Source organism: Aptenodytes patagonicus, chromosome 3 (genome assembly GCF_965638725.1).
Source record: "Aptenodytes patagonicus chromosome 3, bAptPat1.pri.cur, whole genome shotgun sequence".
NCBI lineage: Eukaryota > Metazoa > Chordata > Aves > Sphenisciformes > Spheniscidae > Aptenodytes > Aptenodytes patagonicus.
In genome coordinates this window covers 41,030,001-41,051,155 of record NC_134951.1, presented here as the reverse complement: position 1 = coordinate 41,051,155, position 21,155 = coordinate 41,030,001, and the positions used below count along the sequence as shown (strand labels likewise).

Sequence of the window (21,155 nt, the reverse complement as noted above, 5' to 3'; positions counted from 1 at the left end):
GCAGGGTGCCGTAGCGCTCCCTTTTCCACACCCATCTTGGTTTCGGTGTGTCTGTTGAAAGAGTTTTTGCTACTCAAGCACAGTCAGTGGCTTAAGGCACGTTTCCATGTCTTAGAAGCCGTGCATTTGTTTTACATGGGTCTCTCAAAGCTTATCACATGATAGCTGGTTGTAGTCATTGCTGATGTGGTTAAATTTGAAATAGTGGCATAAATTTCTGTAGCCTTGCTGCTTCTATGCAGGCCAATTATTTCAATTGTTTCAATTGTTTTGATTTTTTTCCCCACCCCTGTACTTTAAAATTGTCTCAATGGAAAATGACAAACTTCTGCAGTATAAACCAATCTACATAAGTGTTTCTTGATGCAGTATAATACTGTGAGTTTTTATTCTAGTGTTATAGCTCTATTTCACTGTGCCCACAGGTGGAATGCTTTTCCCCATTATGAACACAGAACCCGTATTTTATGCCAACAAAAATATTTGCATGGAGAGATTGCACTGGACTGGAATTTACTTTGGTATCCATCATGACCTTAGCTGTCATTAGTTTTTAACAGCTGTGCTGTTCAATTGCATCAAAATTTTATGAAAAGAAACAGACCTAAAATAAAAATGTAGAGCACATATAATTTAAGATTATTATTCCATCTTACATGTGTGGTTTGATTTAAAATATATGCTAAATGTTCAGCAGACTGCCATTTGAATAATTAGAAAAATTATACCTGGAAGTTATGTTATGACCAATTTAACGTTAAGTCAGTGCAGTTCTCAGAAGTCAGAATTTCTCTGTCACAAGCATTCTCCTTTTTGAGATTCAATTCTTTTTAACGTTAACATCGGAAATGATACATTTGGTACCTGGAAATTACAGTTTTTGAAATCAAATTGTAAAGAAGGTTTGGGGTTTGTTGTTGTGGTTGTGATGGGCACAGGGCTTCCAATTCATTCTCTGATCAAGAATTTGAAAAATGCAAAGTTGAATGACATGCAATAGCTCATATATTGATATCATATATCTCAAATTCTGATATTATGTGCAAACTCTAGAAAACCTCTTTCATAATATGAAGTGACATTTGCTTCCAGGTGAAACAGACATTGGGATTTTTAAAATAAAATAATAAAAAAAACCCTATTAAGATACACACTGTAGGGTTATGTGAAGTATATTTTTCTTCCAGTATATTCAGGATATCACCTCTCTGGTACTCAGTGGTAAATTTGCATTGAAATCAGTATGCTTTCAAGTAAATCCCCCATTGTAGCTTTTGTATACTTTTCCATGTGTATATACGTGTATATACAAGTATTCTTCTGTTTAATTTTTTGCTCGTTATGGGTTAAAAAAAAGAAATCCATTCTCACCATGTTCCTGGGCAGCCGGCTCCAGGTGGCCCTACTTGAGGAGGGGGGTGGCACCAGATGACCTCCCAGCCTCAGCCACCCTGTGCTTCTGGGACTCTATCCCTTCTCAAATATACCAAGCAGTTGCTCTTTTAAAAAGGCTCCGTTTCTCCTTCACTAGAGCCTTTTCCCCTCTTTGCACTGCCTGCCTGCTGTGGCTGCAGAGCAGGGCAGCGCGCGTACAAAGCTTTGAAAAGCCAGTTCATGGCAAGAAGAAGGAGCTCCCATCTCTTAAGAGGGTCCTTTTGATCTACCCACAGCCATAGCACTTGCCTCACTCGCAGCTGAGATTACACCTTTTAGACAGGATCTTGACTCTCACCTTTTTTCCCCAGTTAGTGTAGGAGAGGGGAATGATTTATTTTTTCCCTGGCACTCTATGCAGTGCTATTTGGAAGACTGACCGTGTTAACATGTGATTTCTATTATGCTGTCTATTGAGAAATATGAATTTTACTTTTACCACTTCCTAATCTTTTAGTCCAGAACGAATAGCTCAGATTTTAGGATGTGCTGCGGAAATTCCTCCCCTCTTCTTGTTTGCTAGCTTTTTAAGATGAGGTAGGGAAAATGACGTAAAGGAACTACTGATACTTGATTACAAGTTTTATTTTTTGAAACTTTAAATAATGGACAAAGGCTTCAGTGCTGTAAGCCATTTCTTGCTAATGTAAATTAAACTACATCCAATAAAAATTAAATTCTCGTTCCTCATGTTTTGGGGCTTTTTTCCCCCCTTTTTTTCTTTAATTGTTGCATCTGCTGAAAGAAGACTCTCTGCTCCAAAGCATTTATAATGTGCCAACCCCAAAAGGCCGTGGTCTCTAGGATTTCCTTTGACATATTCATGCTCAGTCGTACAGTTTACAGTAACAAGTAAGGCTAAAGAATCTTGGACAGAAAACAAAGACTTGATAAAGAATAGTGTACTTTGAAATGTCACATCTACCATATTTTTACAAGATATGACTCACCTTCCTATAAAACTATAATGAAGTGTTTGCTGTCACAGCAGCTAACACTGCTTTAGAAAACTATCCTTTGTTAAACTTGCTGTGGTTATTCTTCTAGAAATTTGGGGAAGATAGAATCGGTTTTCAAAATCATATCCGTGAACATTGTCTATCTTATTCTGCACACAAGGGACTTAACCGGTGCTCTGTGGGAGAGGGAGGTGAAGCCATTTCTCTCCTTCCTATAGCGATGACAGTCAGAAAAGCAGCGAAATTCTGTTTCTGCTTCGTAATGTTCATGAGAAGTGGTTAGGCTTTGGCAGATGGATGTGAATTGCATTTTGATTCTTTTCAAAAACTCGAGTCAGTATTCAGGGTGAAATTTAAGGTCATGCCGTTAGTCAGAGCAGTTCCGGTTAAACAGATCTGCTATTCACACTGACGGTGCCCCCCTTTCAATAGGAAGAAATAAGGGAAGCTGCTGACGAGGAGTGATGACAGCCACTGCCAGCAGCAGTGATAGTGGGTTCAGTAATCTAATAAACTGGGTTATTATGCTTTTTAGAGTCAAATGGCTGAATAAAACCGATGTGGGGTACTTTTAAAATACTATTTTTAGAGCAGTTCTTCTGTGCAAAGTGTGATTTGTGAGAAATACAATATTTAAGCCTTTATATGCTGCTACTATAACCTTTGTTCTGAATCACCCTCATAATGAACATACAGGTAATAACTCACATCCTGCATAAGTAATCAATGCAAAATGTTACTGACATTCAATGTAGTATTTTATTCATGTTTCATACCTCTTTTCTTTTTCCTTAAAACAGAAGATGGTATTGTAATAGAGTTTGTAAAAGTATGCCAACGGATAATACTTAATCGTAGTCCATTTTTCTGGCTAACAAACTTAGCAACAGTACATCAGCCATGAAGATAAGCAGGATCCCATTCGTTATAAATTTTCAGTGTTTCATTTTGTCTCTGTCAGAAGAAAGCAGCTTGAAGAGCAGCTTTCCCGGCTCTCTGAGAAGTCCTCTGGTGCTGCCGTGGTCACAACTTCTGTCTTCAAGGGCTGGAAACAGGACCTTACAGTGCTCCAGCTCAGGTTTCCTTTTCAGGAGACCAGATCGATGGTCTTAGGAATAAGCCATGTTATGTAGGCTTCCTCCTCCTCCCCTGCAAGCACAGCTGTGTAATATAAAATAGAAGAAAGAATTTGGCATCCAACGAGAGGATGGGATTTTTTCATTGCCAGTTATGAGGATTGTTTGGTAGAGTACCAAGGGAAACTGAGAGCACGGTCTGACTTCTCTCTTTTGCCATTTTTGGTCTTTGCCAATTTGGCACTCGCCAGAGGAAGACTTAATTTCATCTGGGAAAGAAACAAGCTAGCTCTTGGATACTGTGGGGTTGAAGTGTCTCAGTCCGACGGTTGTTGTTCCCAAAGCCGTGCCTCAGAGGAACCATTTTTTAGATATTTTTATTTAGAAATGAGGGAGAAGAGAGTAAATGATCTCAGCTCTCAGAACAAGTCATAAAAATTACTAAATAGCTAAAACTGACAAATTTGTATGGTCCAAACATTAAGTGGGATGAGAACAAGGTGTCCTGTATTTCTGATGATTGAAAGGAAAAGTCATAATCAAAAGCACGTAACAAACTTTTTAGTTCTAAAGACACATGTTTTTGAACTGTTCAGGTGGATTTACTTCAAGAAGTGACTTTCTAACTTTAAAATGTGTTCTTAAATTTTACTAAGCATTACCTTGAAAACGTAACCATTCATGAAACTCAGATGATCCTACCTATAAACCACAGATTCAAACCCATCACCCAAATGACATCTTTTAAGGAGAGGGTTACCCAATACCAGGCTTCTTACTACTTCTGTTCTTTTAGTTCATTAGCTACATGTATTTGAAACTTAATGGTCTGTATGCCTGCAATACGAATACCTGTTTTGAGCATCTCCTTGAGTTTAATGTAGAGATTACTGCTGTCTCAGCCTTAAACTTTGCCTCGCTTATGAGAAAGTAGGCTTGTGAACAGCAAAAGTACATCCTTCAGGGGAGCTGCACATTAAGGGCAAATGTTGAATGTGCAGATTCTGGGCCAAGTGCTTTTGGAGGGCTGGTCATACCTATTTCACACTTTTTCTGGAGGAAAAATCAGTAGCAATGTGAATTCTCCCCTCAAAAGCAACCAGGTGGCTTGTAGACAATTGCAGTTAGGGCTGTGGTGATCAGGAACAGACTTGTAGGAGCCAGCAGATCTCCTCCTTGCACGTTCTTGCAGGCTTCTCAAAATCATTTATGGCTCATCTTTGGTTTCCTTGGGTCAGTCAATGGCAGCCGCTGCCTGGAGAAGGAAGAATTAAGTTCTTATGCCCAGAACTGAACAAGGGGGACATCTCAGGGCTCATGTTTGTCTCCCTGTGGTTCAGCTCTCTCTGAATCAGATAGGCATCATAAATCCTAAAAGACTGTTGAAACCCATTTTTCCACTTTCAATACCTAATCGTTAGTGGCTGATACAGCTCTTTCAGTCCTGATGAAATCAATGCTGTCCGCTATCGGTTCTTCGGAACCTCCTCTAAAAAGGCACACTGAGCACAACTTTTCTGCTGGCATCATCTACCTCACTGCCATATCCCCGTCCACAGGATGTCTTTCTGGATTCTGTGAACTTGTTGAAAACTGATGCACTTTCTTGGGCTTTTTTCTTATATTTAATGGATCCAAGTTTGTTGCAGGAATAAGGAGTCTGACTGTCTTTTTTGGGCCACCTTGTGCCTGGGCTTTAGTGACGATGATCATTTGTAAAAAATACAAGCTTGTTACCTGAAGTCAGTAAACCATGAAAGAAGGCCTTCCCCCTCCAGTAGGCTTTGTTGGGGAGAAGGAGTAACTGGTCTTTGGATCAGAAGAGCCAGATACCACGTCCTGGTAACTAAATACAACTTTCTTCAGCGTGACAGAAGCTGACAGCTAGACTCGGCAGTGCTAATGATTCAGCTGCAGTGTTGTCTATAGGTTTGGATGCTGCAATTCAAGAAAGATAAGAAACAAATGGATAAAGTCCAGAGGAGAGAAATGAGTGCTAACTGTTTTAGAAAACGTATCTTTCTGAAAGAGTGGAAGAATTGGGATTGTTCCACATAAGAAAAGCAGGTTGGGACATCGTTAGTCTTCAAATATAATACACGTCTTGTTGCAAAGATGAAAGAACAGGTTTTCCAGTGGTAGATAAGACAAGAGGCCAAAATAGAAGAAGAAGAAGAAGAAGAAGAAAAAACACTTAGATTTGAAATTTTCAACAAAAAGTATATTGAAACACTGGAATAGCTTGCTGAGGAGATCATAGGAGTATTCGAAAGAAGATGTTAGGAACAAGTTAGACAAAGATCTGTCAGAAATCCCAGAGGTATTGTTGATCCTGCCATTGTGAACAGGTTTGGGTTAGATGCCTACTTGAGATCTGTTTATTGCTCTACTTTTTCTTAAGAGGTGTTTCTCATGATGAGGACCAAAATCTTTCCATTCAAAGGCAGACAGGTATCTCACTCTTTGTGGTTTTGGTTTGGAGAAGAAAGGCCTCCACAGGCTAAATCATAAAAATAAATGTTAGCCTTTTTCCCTGTGTGGCATAACTCAAAGATAGATTTAAAAGGTACTTCCAATGTTTTACATGCTAGTACCCCTTTCACAGTAGACTGGAGTCCCGAGGGCTTTCAGATGCAGTAGGACAGTTGGTGTCTTAAATAAGCTGTCCTTACTCTTTCAGCTAGCTTAGTTTCTCTGTAAATGTTCAGTTTGCTCTTCTACTCTGACAACCTCCCCATGAGAAATAAAGTTTTATTTTAGTCTTGTATTTTACTGTATTTGAAGTATATCTGTTTGAAGAATGAGACCAGTATCTTAATTTTCAGTATCTGGAGTCCTTCAAAATACTTCTGTCTGGCTCTCACACCCTTTCCTCCCAAAAAAGGTCATAACCAGAATATTTTATAATAGTTCGAATGCCCCAGCCATTATGCCCATCCAGTAGAATCAATCAATCATATTTTATTTACTTTTACTCTGAAGATATTCCCACTTACATTTGACTTTCATAAGAATAAAGTAGATCAACTCCAGTTCCACTGAACTTTTTGTTACTACCCTAAGTACTTGTATCTTTTAGCCGCAAGATGCTGTGGAACTATTTAAAATGTAATGCTTTGTAATTATTTCCAGAATAACCAAATATATTCATTTTTTTATTTCAGGAACTGCATCTGTGGCTGTTGCAGGTCTTCTTGCAGCTCTGCGTATCACCAATAACAGGTTATCAGATCACACAGTGTTGTTCCAGGGAGCTGGAGAGGTATGTATTTTATACATCAGTAAAAATTGTACTATGAAGATTTTTCTTAATATTTAATCAAGTTATATGTATCCAGTTAGCAAGAAGATTAAATGGGTAGAATGATCACTAATACCTGCTGAAAGTTGGTTCTTAATTCAAATGTAAACTTACTGAAAAATCTCTGATCATCTGGTCAAGCCTCATATTTTTCACAAGACATATTGCAGAGATCTGTTCTCTTTTTAAAACTTCAGGTTTTAGCTCTTCAGCTGTAAATTATTGAACTGCTCTCAATATAAACAAACAAAACTTTTTGGAAAGATGAGGAAATATATCAGGCCACCAAAGAGAAATGAAATAAAATGTATTTACCAGAGTCAGTGTTATTTAGTAAGAAGCAGTGCCCCTTTGATTTTTCCTGTCATTAAATATAGTTTTTCAGTATTCTGCCTATCGGAAAAGGACCTGGGGGTGTTGGTCGACAGCCAGCTGAACATGAGCTGGCAGTGTGCCCAGGTGGCCAGGAAGGCCAATGGCATCCTGGCCTGTATCAGAAATAGTGTGGCCAGCAGGAGCAGGGAAGTGATCGTGGCCCTGGACTCAGCACTGGTGAGGCTGCACTTCGAATACTGTGTTCAGTTTTGGGCCCCTCACTACAAGAAGGACGTTGAGGTGCTGGAGCGTGTCCAGAGAAGGGCAACGAAGCTGGTGAGGGGTCTGGAGCACAAGTCTTATGAGGAGCGGCTGAGGGAACTGGGACTGTTTAGCCTGGAGAAAAGGAGGCTGAGGGGAGACCTCATCGCTCTCTACAACTCCCTGAAAGGAGGTTGTAGCGAGGTGGGTGTTGGTCTCTTCTCCCAAGTAACAAGCGATAGGACGAGAGGAAATGGCCTCAAGTTGCGGCAGGGGAGGTTTAGATTGGACGTAAGGAAAAATGTCTTTACTGAAAGAGTGGTTAAACATTGGAAGAGGCTGCCCAGGGAAGTGGTGGAGTCCCCATCCCTGGAGGTATTTAAAAGACGAGTAGATGAGGCGCTTAGGGACATGGTTTAGTGGGTATGGTGGTGTTGAGTTGATGGTTGGACTCGATGATCTTAGAGGTCTTTTCCAACCTTAATGATTCTGTGATTCTATGAGATCCTCCATTTCTGAAGGTTTTTATGCACGTTATTTTTTGATACTAATTTTTCAGTATAAATTTCTAAGCCACTGACACACAAGTAAAGGTTGTACTTACCTACAGTGTGGCTAGCTGTCATCTCTTGTATGAAGTCTACAACCCCATGCAGACTTCTGAAAAATATTGTTCATGGTCACCAAACCCCACTATAGGTGCAATATACTAATCCAGTTTGTGTAGTCCAGATAACTTTAATTTGGTTCAATAATTGGTGCTACTGAGATCAGGTCTGTAGTTTTCAGAGTGACTTGCATCCATGTCTGGCATGTCAACGCCTTTGTACATCAAGGCTGCCTGTCTTTCTGAAGTTCCTTCCCCTGGTTTTGCTCAATGTTCAACAGACAGATGAATCCATGGTCATAGAATCATAGAATAGTTTGGGTTGGAAGGGACCTCTAAAGGTCATCTAGTCCAATCCCCCTGCAATGAGCAGGGACATCTTCAACTAGATCACGTTGCTCAGAGCCCTGTCCAACCTGACCTTGAATGTTTCCAGGGATGGGGCATCTACCACCTCTCTGGGCAACCTGGGCCAGTGTTTCACCACCCTCAGCGTAAAAAATTTCTTCCTTCTATCTAGTCTCAATCTACCCCCCTTTAGTTTAAAGCCATTCCCCCTTGTCCTGTCGCAACAGGCCCTGCTAAAAAGTTTGTCCCCATCTTTCTTAGAAGCCCCCTTTAAGTACTGATAGGCTGCAAGAAGGTCTCCCCAAAGCCTTCTCTTCTCGAGGCTGAACAACCCCAACTCTCTCAGCCTTTCTTCACAGGAGAGGTGTTCCATCCCCTTGATCATTTTCATGGCCCTCTTCTGGACCCGCTCCAACAGGTCCATGTCTTTCTTCTGCTGAGGGCTCCAGAGCTGGGCACAGTACTCCCGGTGGGGTCTCACCAGAGCAGAGTCGAGGGGCAGAATCACCTCCCTCGACCTGCTGGCCACGCTTCTTTTGATGCAGCCCACGATACCATTGGCCTTCTGGGCTGTGAGCGCACGTTGCTGGCTCATGTCCAGCTTTTCATCCACCAGTACCCCCAAGTCCTTCTTGGCAGGGCTGCTCTAAATCCCTCCATCCCCCAGCCTGTATTGATCCCAGGCGTTGCCCCAACCCAGGTGCAGGACCTTGCACCTGGCCTTGTTGAACCTCATGAGGTTCACACGGGCCCACTTCCCAAGCTTGTCCAGGTCCCTCTGGATGGCATCCCATCCCTCTGGCGTGTCGACCGCACCACTCAGCTTGGTGTCATCTGCAAACTTGCTGAGGGTGCCCTCGATCCCACTGTCTATGTCATTGATGAAGATATTAAACAGTACCGGTCCCAATATGGACCTGCGGGACGCCACTCGTCACTGGTCTAATGTGGTGGTTTTTTTTTTCATTAGTATTGTCAGTGTGCCTGTTATTGCAAAGAGGTAATGGTAGATATCCCTACTGTGGGAGGTCATTCCTAATACAACTACTTATTTCGTAACTAAAAAAAGGGAATCTCACTTGATTCTCAGTGAAACTGAATAATAAAGAACAAGAAAGAGAATCAACCCCATAAATATGTATATGAGTTGGTAATCAGAAATACTGAGTCGTCTGTTGGCTCATTTTGTTGCCTGTTTTTCAATCTGTACCTGCATGACATTTGATCTGTTGGATGAAATACTATAAAATCCAGTAAGAATGATACATGTTTCAGCAAAATATTGATAAGTGAATTTTTCTCGCCCCTGCTTTCACTGGGAGCACAGCCAAGTCTAGAGTAACAAAACACATGAATAGTAGGTAAAAGGAGACTTACCTTCTTGATGGACATTTTAAAAAAAGATAAGAGCAAAAAATCTTTCAGGACTGCATTTTACATTCTGGCATGCGGAGTGTGGTTTCCTTTGGTTTAAATTAAAAAAAAAATCTAATGAACAAAAGAAAATTTCAAAGAAGAAAAAATATTTAATATATTCTGAGATGATTATGTAGAATAAATATTAGTTTTAGCATTTTTCATTAGAATTTAAACATTTATTATGCTCTCCACACTGTAAATGCCATCTTAAGATTTATCTAGACTATGATTTATCTATATGATTTAAGATTTATCTATACTATTTATCTACATTATGGTTTCTAATTACCAGATGGTAGCAACAGTTCATTAGTGTTTACTTTATGAAAAAATAATGATTCAGTTTTATTCTTAAATAAAATTAAGAAACTTATCTAAAATAGTGGGTAGAGGAAACATGTGAGCAGGGGATTTCTTTCATTTCTAGTTCCGTATACTGCTTTTCTTCTCTTTCCTTCAGGCTGCACTGGGGATAGCAAACCTCATTGTTATGGCTATGGAAAAAGAAGGGGTATCTAAAGATGCAGCTATCAAAAGGATATGGATGGTTGACTCAAAGGGATTAATAGTAAAGGTAATACAATTTTCTTATTCCTTTAAATACCATGATAGTTATTTGCAGTCTGTAGATAAAGGCAAGAACGTATTGTATTCTTTGTGAAAGCAACTACAACAATTTATCTCTCTTGACATAGCAAGCTCTTTTTCTTTTCTAAAGTGTATTAAGTGAATGACAGACTCCCATGTTACTTGGGGGGGGGGGCATGATTATGCTTGGAGTTCCTGTTCTATTTTTATTAGGGATGAGCACATAATGAAGAGAATTTTTCAGCAGTTCATTAAAAAATGTGTAAGGAAAGAAACGTTCAACTAGTGGGTTTAGTATTTCCCATGTTAATGCAACTATTATTTGTTAGCCCAATCTTGCACAAAGATGTATAGATACAGTATTAGGATAGCATTCAAGGATTTTTAAAAGGAACAGGAAAATATTCTCTTCAAAAATATTTTTGGTGTTGCAAGCATGTCACCCTTCTGCAAGAACTGAGATATATTGCATCAAATAGCTTCTATGCACAGTGATATAGCTCACGTTGCAGATGTTGTGGTCTGCAGTGCTATCAACACTGGTCAGAATTTGAAGCTGCTGAGAGACTTCATCAGTCACCCTTACCTCATTCCTTCCATGTGCCAAAATAAAGTAACATATTAATTCCATGTGCCAGAATAAAGAAACTGGTATGTTTTAAAAGGTGGTTATGTATTTAATAGTTTGTGAGCTACTTAAAAGAAATGGATGAGAGGCCAGTTGGCTTTGCTTTTTCAACTTGCCTGTTGGTTAGCAGTGTTTATGGTCATCTTTGTTGGTACTGCACTCTTGAGCAGTGTTCTTTAGCTGTCTAATATTTAGGATCTTTTGTAGTTCACATACCTTTGCATCAGGAGCATGCATTCTGCAGTCAGTATCTGTGTTGGTTTATTGAACAGCATCACAGCACCTTTCACTCATACTGTTAAAGGGAAAATAGTAGGATCATAGACATTGAGATGGGAGAGTATTACTACGGTCATCTTGGTCATCCCTTGCCAGAAAGCACAAAAGTAGCCTGATCAGGTACAGAAGAATGCTGGTATTTGCTACTATCTAAGACACAGATTTTTTTCTGGTGTTTTTGTTTGTTTGTTTTAATGAGTGTTTTTAATCCTTTTGGTTTTCATCTAATAATCTTAAAGTGCTTTTGCATCCAAACACAGATGACTGAAGGCCTGTGTATCTTCTGTGGTTGTTGAAACCTAGAGGTTGCCTAAGAAGAATGGTGTGTTGCACAATTTCTTCCACCATAGAGACTGGGATTATCAAATAATACAATTAAACTAAAATCACCTCCTGGTGGTGGTTAAGGAAACAAACTAGCAGGGGCAGAAGTATAGGAACTTTATGACCGTAAAGCAGTAAAACAAGTCTTGGCTGTGTGTCCATCCAGCCAAGGTGGTTAACCAGCCTTTCTTCTCTCCTGCTCGTTTCCTCTTCCTGCTTCTTTTACACCTCTCGCTGCTAATTTGCTAGGCAGGCGAGAAGCTGGGTTGTTGCTCTTGGTACGCAGCAACTAATTCCTTTCACAGTTTCTAAATTTTTAGTGACTCAGTGACTGTATTCTTTCCTCACCACCTTCTAGCTTCAGTGCTCTCAAATGGGGCCAAAACCAATCAGCGTCTCACACAGCCTCTAAGTTCCTTTCCTCTGCTTATTCGTCTTGGTGGGGCTTTAATTTGGGTTTTGTCCAAAAAGCAGTCCACTGAATTTCATGTCCTGCCCGGAGTATATTTGCAAACTGTTCAGGATAGCCAGACATAACAGCTGTCTGAGATAGATTAGGGCTGAATTTGTGGCCAGATGTTGATGCAACCAGCAGGAGCAGACAGTGCGGATTTCGGATCGTTGCTGGTGTTCCTGGAAGACCTGGGAGTACCAGTCTCCCTGTCTGGCTGTCCTGGGGGGGCTTGAGAATGGGTGGGTGCTTACTGCTGCAGTGTGTTTGAGCGCAGAGCCCGCTGGACCTAGAAGCTGGAGATACTTCAGTGTGAGGCCTGAGCTGGGCATAAGGAAACCTGTCCTTGGTCTAGGGCTCTGCAAGTCCTCTCTTGGCTTTCTTCTACAGCTAAATGTTCCCCCTAAAAAGTAAAAACAATAAAAAATCCCCCCCCCCGCCTCCAAAAAAAGAAGAAAGAAAATACAATGTAAGCCTCTTGAAGCTTGTGATTTAACTGCTGGGAAGTCATATATACAGCAAGTAAATAATTAAGCTATTCCTCATTCCTTTTTCTGGCCTGAGAGAGAATGCTGTACTTTAGGTCCGCTTAGAAAATTGTTTTGGCTTTAGCTGATTGCAGAAAAGTGCTGCAAGACTTGAAGGACTTTCCAAACTCTTAGAAAGGAGATAAGAGAAGTAAAATGAGGAAGATTTGTGAGAAAACTGTACAATGGGAAGGACTCTATTGTTAGAAACCTTTTCATTATTACAAAGATAAGATTTGCCAAGCCACAGCATAGATCACCAGTTAACCAACTTTTGCACGCTAAGGAGGTGTATCAATGGAAACCTGTTCAACAAGAGTCCCTTAAAACTTGCCCTATCAAAAACTGCCTGATCAAAAGCATTTTACTTGAAGCAGGGAGACCTTTTCAGTCCTAGAAATATTCTGATATGTTGCTTTAGCAGTATGAGAAATAACAGACTCTCTGAAGACTCAGCGATTACTTTGTCCAACTAAACTAATTTTTACATCATTTTTTATTCTATGCTGTCCTTTGATCATTAATTTTGCAATGCATGATTATAGATTTAAACATTGTTTCTCCTTTCATCTACTTTCTGTAGTATTTCAACCAGTGCAAACCAAAGAAAAATAACCTTGGAACTTTTGTTGACCTGACGGCAGTTTCCACCTTTTTCTTCTTCCCCTGCCCCCAAAAGCTGCCACGAAGTCACTTATCAGGCTTTTGTAGCTGATTTTTCCTTGTGGCTTTTTAATTGTTCAAGTGCAGCTGTGTTTTCATTTTCCTGTTAATATTTTTTTCTTTTCCCCTGGGAACCATCTTTTTTCATTAAACCGAGTTTGATGACCAACCTTTCTGCTATGTTGTGGTGAAAGAACTGGTGATGAAGGCTATATTTGTTATACCGTCTACAGTTGTGTTCTCTACTTCATTCTAGTGACCTTAAAATGTTGTTCATATTGTTTTGGTGTTGTTGAGGTGTTTTTTAATCTGTTCAGTATGCTTTCACTTTTCAAAACTATTTTTTCTCCAAAGGTGGATCAGGAAGGTTTGCAGATCATAATATCATTGGAATTTTGCCACTTGAAGTACATGACTTTACTCTTTGAAACAGATATCACTCCTCTTGAAATGCATGTCTTAAGTATCCCAGTGCATTCAGATAGACACTTTAATGTTTAATTGAAAGACGCTTTTAAAGTTGCTTTTGTACTCTTGTGTACTTGGAGATTATGCATAAGCAGTTGAGACTCATCTTTAATTCTGAATTTCTGAATTCTGTCATATTGTCACATTCTGTCTGATTAATGAATAGATATTTACCTATATGAACATACTGATGGGTGATGTCTCCTACGTTCCTTTTCTTTCCCATATTCTCAGTGTTCCCATTTTTTTTCTGTTTATCACACAAATATACATAAATGTGTGATGTGTGGTGAACACATTTCGTATCATCTTTAAAGCTGCCATAGTGCCATGCTTAGGTATATTAGTGGCCAAATCTTCACCCATGAACTTCAAAGTAAATTCTTTTGTGTCAAGTAGCTGAGAAGAGGCAGAAAGTGATAAACAGTATTGGGATGTTCATGAGGTTCACCATTGTCTGAGCATTTTAGTAATGAGCTGCAAATGCTTCTTTTTTCTTTCCTTTTTTCTTTAAGGCAATACCAAGAACAGGGTAGGGTGATAGGCAAGATAGTTCTTGGAACTGCCTAGGAATGTAATGCAAATATAAGACATTTTTAATATTTAAAGGGGCTCAGTAGAAACCCCCCGCCCTCTGCCAAGAATGGATGCTCCTTCACTGAGGATGGATGACAGGCTGATGGGAGTGTTGCTGGGCTGCCAAACATGCTTCTCTTGTGGTGAAGTTTATCTGTAATTTGCAAGACAGGATTAGATTTTTTTATGCCACATAATCTCCAGTGCACAAATGATGTTCCCTCACTAGGGATGAATATCATCCTTAATTTTAAAGAGTATGTCAAAATGGAGCAATGCTGCTTTTGACAGTTTTGTACTCTATGCTTTCTAGTTCAGCACAGTAATACTTGTTTCTGATCAAGTGCTTTGTATTTTAAATGTCCATTAGATGTGTGGTCTTAACTCCTGTAAGACTTCAGATCATCTGAGTGAAGCCCAAACAGAATGGCAAGAACATCAGCTGAGGTCTGATAGTTGAAGGCCTCAGAATATCGATCTTTGTAAGAGGAGGACGGATGTAGACCCCAAAAGTTTACCAATTTATGTGGTCCTAAATAATTAGAATGGAGATACCCAGGCAGTCCTGTAGATAATCCTCTAAAATGTTTTCGTTTTCCTTCCTCCTTCCCCCCATTTGAATATCCCTGGCAATCTTACTTGGAAAAGGTCCTCACAACCAATTAACTGGCAGTGGATATGACCTTGATTAAAGTTCATGGTTTGGTCAAAGCTGGATACATGCATAGTTCAATCTTTGCTTAGAGAATGATGGAAGAGAAAGGAGGACATTTGGGACTGATAGCAGAATTTCAGTGCCATATAGGTGTGGTCGCTCCTATTACAGTCAGCAGAGCTCATATAATACATGAAAGAGCCTTTAGCGCTCACAATCAAGTATCTTAATATTGAACTGGATCCCATCCTGACTGAATTTTCTTATTTTTTAGCAATAATCGCTTTAAAAAAAAAAAAAGGATTTCATTCTAGATACTAATTTGAAAATGGTTTTAATGTTAACTTGTATATACCGCTTAATATTATGTCTGCCTCTTCTGCTAACTTTTAATTATTTCTAGCTTTCTTTTTATCAACAGTCAGTTATTCTTTTTACTTTTGTCCTTGATCAGTTCATTTATGGCTAACTGCAACTGGCTGTGACTTTTTGAGCCAAAAACCTGCTTTGCGTCTTAGCAAAGATGCAATGTCTTGGGTGTCTCTAAGGTGCCACAATCACTTAAAGCAGTTTCTGCCTTATTTTACTGATGTACTAGCCCAACGAAGCAATCCTTGTTTGCTTTGTCAGTTATTCTGATGTCTGGGGAATCAATCCGTGCGGTTTCATCTTGCATTTATTTTGTTCTATATGAAGTATAAGTTTTGCAGAAAGGAAACACATTAATTAGTCTTTGAACGCTCATGGCATTACTCAAACTCGGCCAGTAATATGTGAAAACAAGTGAGGACAAGGCAAAAGGATGATTGGTGGGGTGTGCTCAAGGAATACCCACATTGTTTTCTCTAAAAGAGACACCACCAAAAATTCAGGTGTTAAATTTGTTAGCATGTAACTGTTTCCTCTTTGACACCGTGTACATTAGATGTACTGATGAAATGGTGACCTAATTTGGGTGGTTTATGATTTCTTTTGCTCACGCTTTGTTATTGAAATGAATGATTGTTTTGCTCCATTTTGTTTCTGTTCTTCTGTGGGTTCCTGACTTGCTCTGCTTCTCAGATCTTATAGTCTTGAAATAATTGTCTCTATAAATTTTGTCCTGCCTGTTAACTATGTGCGCTTATTTACATGGAAAGGGTATTTTATAAATTTTACAGGACTTAAATAAACAGCCCTAATCTTCTAACAATGTATTTTAAAGTCAATACCAGAATTACATTTCTACCTAAATGTTATGTTTTACTGCCAACCATTATGACATTATCTCTTCAAAACGTTGTGGTTTTTCACACAGTTGGCAACAAACTGTTTATTAATTCTGTGTCCAAATTGCCTTGTCTGGTTTTAATCTGCTCTCTTCACCTTTAGGTGTTAGGTGATGGGCCTGGTCAGGAGGCACAGTCACTTCATAATTAGGGCCTCAGTATGCGGATTTGGGAGGGCTTGTATGTCTCTGCTTTTTGGTTCCTAAACGAGGTAGCACAGGAGTGCCTGTCACCTGCAGGCCCTTGGGCTTCAGTAACCCCTGACCAGTGAGTCCATATCCATACCTCCACCTTTTTTTTTGACATTTTGCAACTCCTCATAACCGATACTCTCCTGGAGTTCTGGCTAGGGAGGGTGGCCTGGCCTGTCCCCTCCTAGCATGCTCTCTGTGCCTCTCCTGTCCCTTCCCTTTCATGCTTCTGGGGGACTCCATGGAGAGGTCCCTCAGCTCCCAGCGCTGTCTACAGTCCCTGCCTAGAGCCCTCCAGATGGTTCATCAACAGCCTTTAGACCATGGATTTACTTGTGGTGAAGGAGATACGAGGCCACGTAGAGATCATCTCCCAAGAGGGAGATGTTTCACCACCTTCTCCCATGACTCTTAACCACATCATTTTTTTTCCTCTTCTTCCTTGATGCTTTAACAACTGCTTTTTTTTGTTTTCCTCTTAACTGTGCAATAGGGAACTCACAGGAAACATGCAACTAAAACCAAAACATTTTGCAGTTAGAAATACTCAACTTACTAATGGACTGCTTTGCTTTTTGGTCTACAGTTCTCATGTCTTTTGTGGTTCTCATGTCTTCAGAATTTAAGAACCTCAGATGAATGTATTAATTTATCTGTGTACTGATCTCTATTCTCTTGTTGAAATAAGCCGCAGTTGACACAGTCAAATGGAGGCAAGTGTTTATATAAATAGATTTGTGCCTCCCTGGTTGTGAGACGGGACAAGTGCCAGCACTGCTTCTAATGTGGGACAGTGCAGTCATCAGGGTGCTCTCGCTTATTCTCAGCTGCCTCCCAGCTGATGGAAAGAGCAAATCTTGGAGAGCTTCCAGCCCTGCCTCTCTTGCCTTGCTGACATTAAGCTGCTCTGCTCTTCAGCCCCGGTTCAAGGGGCAGCCCCGGCAGGACCAGCTCAAACAGGCCATGGCATTAGGCTTCACATTGGTGGTATTTTTAAGATTTGCCTCCTGTTTTGTAATATCCCATATAGATGTCTGCTGTGCAGTCTGGTCTCCTGTTTTTACAGCTGTTTTCGATGAATTTTCTCAGGGTTTTATTGATGGGTCATTTTTGTTTGTTATCTGAGCCTCAATTTGGTTCTATAATATGATGATATGAGTAACTTTCTGTGGAAACTATGATGTACATTTGCTTGAAGCCTGATCCCAGTATCTCCTTTGCTTCTTGTGCTGTTGATCAGCCAGTAAAACTAAAAACTTAAGAACCCTCCCTAAAACTAAGAACTGCTTTCAGTTCAAATCCAAAATACAAGCAGTTTTTCATAAAACTATTAACTACTGAGTCCTGTGTGGTGGGTTGACCCTGCTTGGACACCAGGTGCCCACCAAAGCTGCTCTATCACTCCCTTCCTCAGCTGGACAGGGGAGAGAAAATATAACGAAAGGCTCATGGGTCGAGACAAGGACAGGGAGATCACTCAGCAATTACCATCACGGTAATTGGGGGGGGGGGGGGGGAATTATTACCAATCAAATCAGAGTAGGATAAGGAGAAATAAAAACTAAATCTTAAAAACACCTTCCCCCATCCCTCCCTTCTTCCTGGGCTTAACTTTACTCCCAAGTTCTCTAACTCCTTCCCCCCAGCGGTGCAGGGGGATGGGGAATGGGGGTTGTGGTCAGTTCATCACACATTGTCTCTGCTGCTCCTTCCAGGAGGAGGAGAGACTCCAGAGGAGTCCAGGGGGGAGGACTCCTCACACTCTTCCTCTGCTCCATGGGATCCCTCCCACAGGAGACAGTTCTTCATGAACTTCTCCAACTTGAGTCCTTCCCACGGGCTGCAGTTCTTCACAAACTGCTCCAGCGTGGGTTCCTTCCACGGGGTGCAGTCCTTCAGGAACAGACTGCTCCAGTGTGGGTCCCCGGCAGGGTCACAAGTCCTGCCAGCAAACTTGCTCCAGCGTGGGCTCCTCTCTCTCCACGGGTCCACAGGTCCTGCCAGGAGCCTGCTCCAGCGCGGGCTTCCCATGGGGTCACAGCCTCCTTCAGGCATCCACCTGCTCCGGCGTGGGGTCCTCCACGGGCTGCAGGTGGATATCTGCTCCACCGTTAACCTCCATGGTCTGCAGGGGGACAGCCTGCCTCACCATGGTCTTCACCATGGGCTGCAGGGGAATCTCTGCTCCGGCGCCTGGAGCACCTCCTTCCCCTCCTCCTTCACTGACCTTGGTGTCCGCAGGGTTGTTTCTCTCACATATTCTCACTCCTCTCTTCGGCTGCAATTGTGCAGTTTTGGGTTGGTTTTTCCCCCCCCCCTTCTTAAATATGTTATCACAGAGGTGCTACCACTGTTGCTGATGGGCTCGGCGTTGGCCAGCAGCGGATCCATCTTGGAGCTGGCTGGCATTGGTTCTATCAGACATAGGGGAAGCTTCTAGCATCTTCTCACAGAAGCCACCCCTGTAGCCCCCCCCCGCTACCAAAACCTTGCCATGCAAACCCAATACGTCCTGTTACTTCCTTCTGCTCCTTGAATTAAAAGGTCCTGGTGTCCAAGTGACTATGTTTTACTATTTGTAATAATACATAATACCAATGACTCTCATCCATTAGGGAGTATAGACACTTTAGGATTTCCAAGATCTTCATACATAATGTCACTATCAGAGAATGCTGCTATTGTTTCTTTATCTCCGTACTTCATCTGCTGACTTAACACAGTCCACATTGTAACTCATTTGCTAATAAAGAATTCAGCTCATATTACTTTCCATCTGAGATACCACGGTGACTTCTAATATAGCAACATATCTGTTTTCAGGTTGCTTTGTTCTCTTTTGTTCAAATCCAAAATATCCCATAGGTTTCTTGGTACAAAATGATACTGTGATAGAGGCAATACTTTTCCCCTCTGAAGTAATTTGTGACATTTTCACTGAGTCTTTAGACTTAAGGTTTATTAATGTTTTTGAGTGTTTTTAATATTCTTCACCTTCAGCATTCTAGTGAAGGTGTATTGTATAGTTTATTCAGGCAGCCTGAGTATGTATTAAAGATGCTATGGTTGTCTTCCTGGTACTTTAGTATGTAGTTTTGGTTGGGTTTTTTTATTCAAGCAAACTTATTATAATGCCCCTAGCAAATTACTTATTCTATAAAAGATAAGGAAATAATACAAGAATACATAACATCGCAAAAAGTTATATAATGAAATGTTGGTGCTTTTTTTATTTCTTTCTTGGGATGCTGAATACATCTGTGAAGTTAAAGCAAGAGGGATATATAGCCTCTTTTTCTAAGTTTACCTTCCTCCTTCTATTGAAAGAGTTTGTGAGTTTGTATCTTCCCCTCGGAATAGCTGCACAGGTATCACGTCAAGTCTTAGTTCATCTGTGGATTTCAGAGTGAAAGACTTTCTTTTTGGATTTAGGGAGCATCACTTCATGCAGGAAAGATGCTTGTTATACATTATAGCAAACATGTTACAACTTAAGACAGCTGCTGTCTGGCCTAGATGAGTCTTCATACTGCTGTTTGAACAACGGTGCAATAACATCCTTTGGCAGGAACCCCTGGAAAAATTCCTCCCCTGTGTGGCAAGCATTGAAGTCCTTCAGTGAAACAGTGAGACTGTATTGAGGCTTGGCATACTGAAAGGGGCGCGTCTTTAGATTGCTGATTGTTCTGAGCCCTTTTCATTGAACTAATGAATTTTTAATAATGCTAAAAGAGCAAGACAGTGGGCTTAGAAGACAAACGTGAATGTGACTGAAGATAACGTTTCTTCTTAAAAGACTCAGAGCTTCATACACAGAACCCCGGAGCTCATTCGAATTCTTTCTTAATATGGAGTATTTTAAATTTGTCCTTTTTCTATTAGAAGAAGGGAAATATCAGTGAGCTGTGTGCCATGTTAGTATCTTAGGATTATGGAGACGCAAGCAGACCAGAGCAGTTTCTGATTTATGCTGCCTTGTGTTAATCCTCTACAGCTCATTTCCTAGCAGCAGATAGCCAGAGTACAAAAGCTAGCTAACCCAGGGCTGGAAATGGAAATGTCAGAAGACGGGCTCTGCGCTTCTAGAAGATCTTTTAGTCAGAGCAGCTCTGCACTGACAGGTCCATCCGCTTTGCATCTCTCCAGTGTCTGGAGGGAGACAAGACAGAAAACCACACAAATCCAGAACTGAGACTTCTGCATTTTGGCTCCATCCTCTTCTCTCTGCTGACTGACAAAAACTCTGTCATTTCTTATTCCGGCTATAGGCATTCAGGGGCGGATGTCTGGAAGCTTGTACTAAATGGACTGGCAACCCCTTAGTTTGAGGTTAAGCATGCACAAAACTGAATTGTTTCTTCCTTCCTGCAAGTCATTGCTTGCCCTGTTGGCAGGGCACGGAGGAAAGCTAGCTGTGCCCTTGCTGCCGCCTCTCTACTTTGTGGAGAGCAGAACTTAAGAATTTGCCAATTTGGGGAGAAAAAATGCTATCTAAAACACTGTCCTCTAAATTATTGGAGTTTTGTAACCAAATCAACTGGCTGGTCTTGAAATCTCGGACACAGGTTTTAGGGAGGTGTTATGTAGTTTCTTTAGGATCACTGAATTAGCAATTAAAATACATTTCTGACAATCTAGTTAAAAATATATATTTTAAAAAAACCCCTAACCGTAGAATTCCTTTTATAAGCATTTTCCAAGCAAAAATCTCTATGTACATAGCTGTTGTTATTTTTGCTAAGCCACAGAATTTAATATTTCATTCTTAGTTAAGATACTAGAAAAATATTTACTTGGAGACATGATTCATTCTGACT

General features: G+C 40.6%; 1 protein-coding gene across 2 annotated transcripts in view; it reads left to right on the top strand.

Moving 5' to 3' along the window:
- ME1 (malic enzyme 1) overlaps positions 1-21,155 on the top strand; it is a 205,750-nt gene that overhangs the window by 165,577 nt on the left and 19,018 nt on the right. For both annotated transcript variants that reach the window (XM_076333150.1, XM_076333149.1), the window contains exons 8-9: positions 6,634-6,731; positions 10,181-10,294. In XM_076333150.1, the coding sequence (XP_076189265.1) occupies positions 6,634-6,731; positions 10,181-10,294 (212 nt within the window). The remainder of the gene's footprint in view (positions 1-6,633; positions 6,732-10,180; positions 10,295-21,155) is intronic.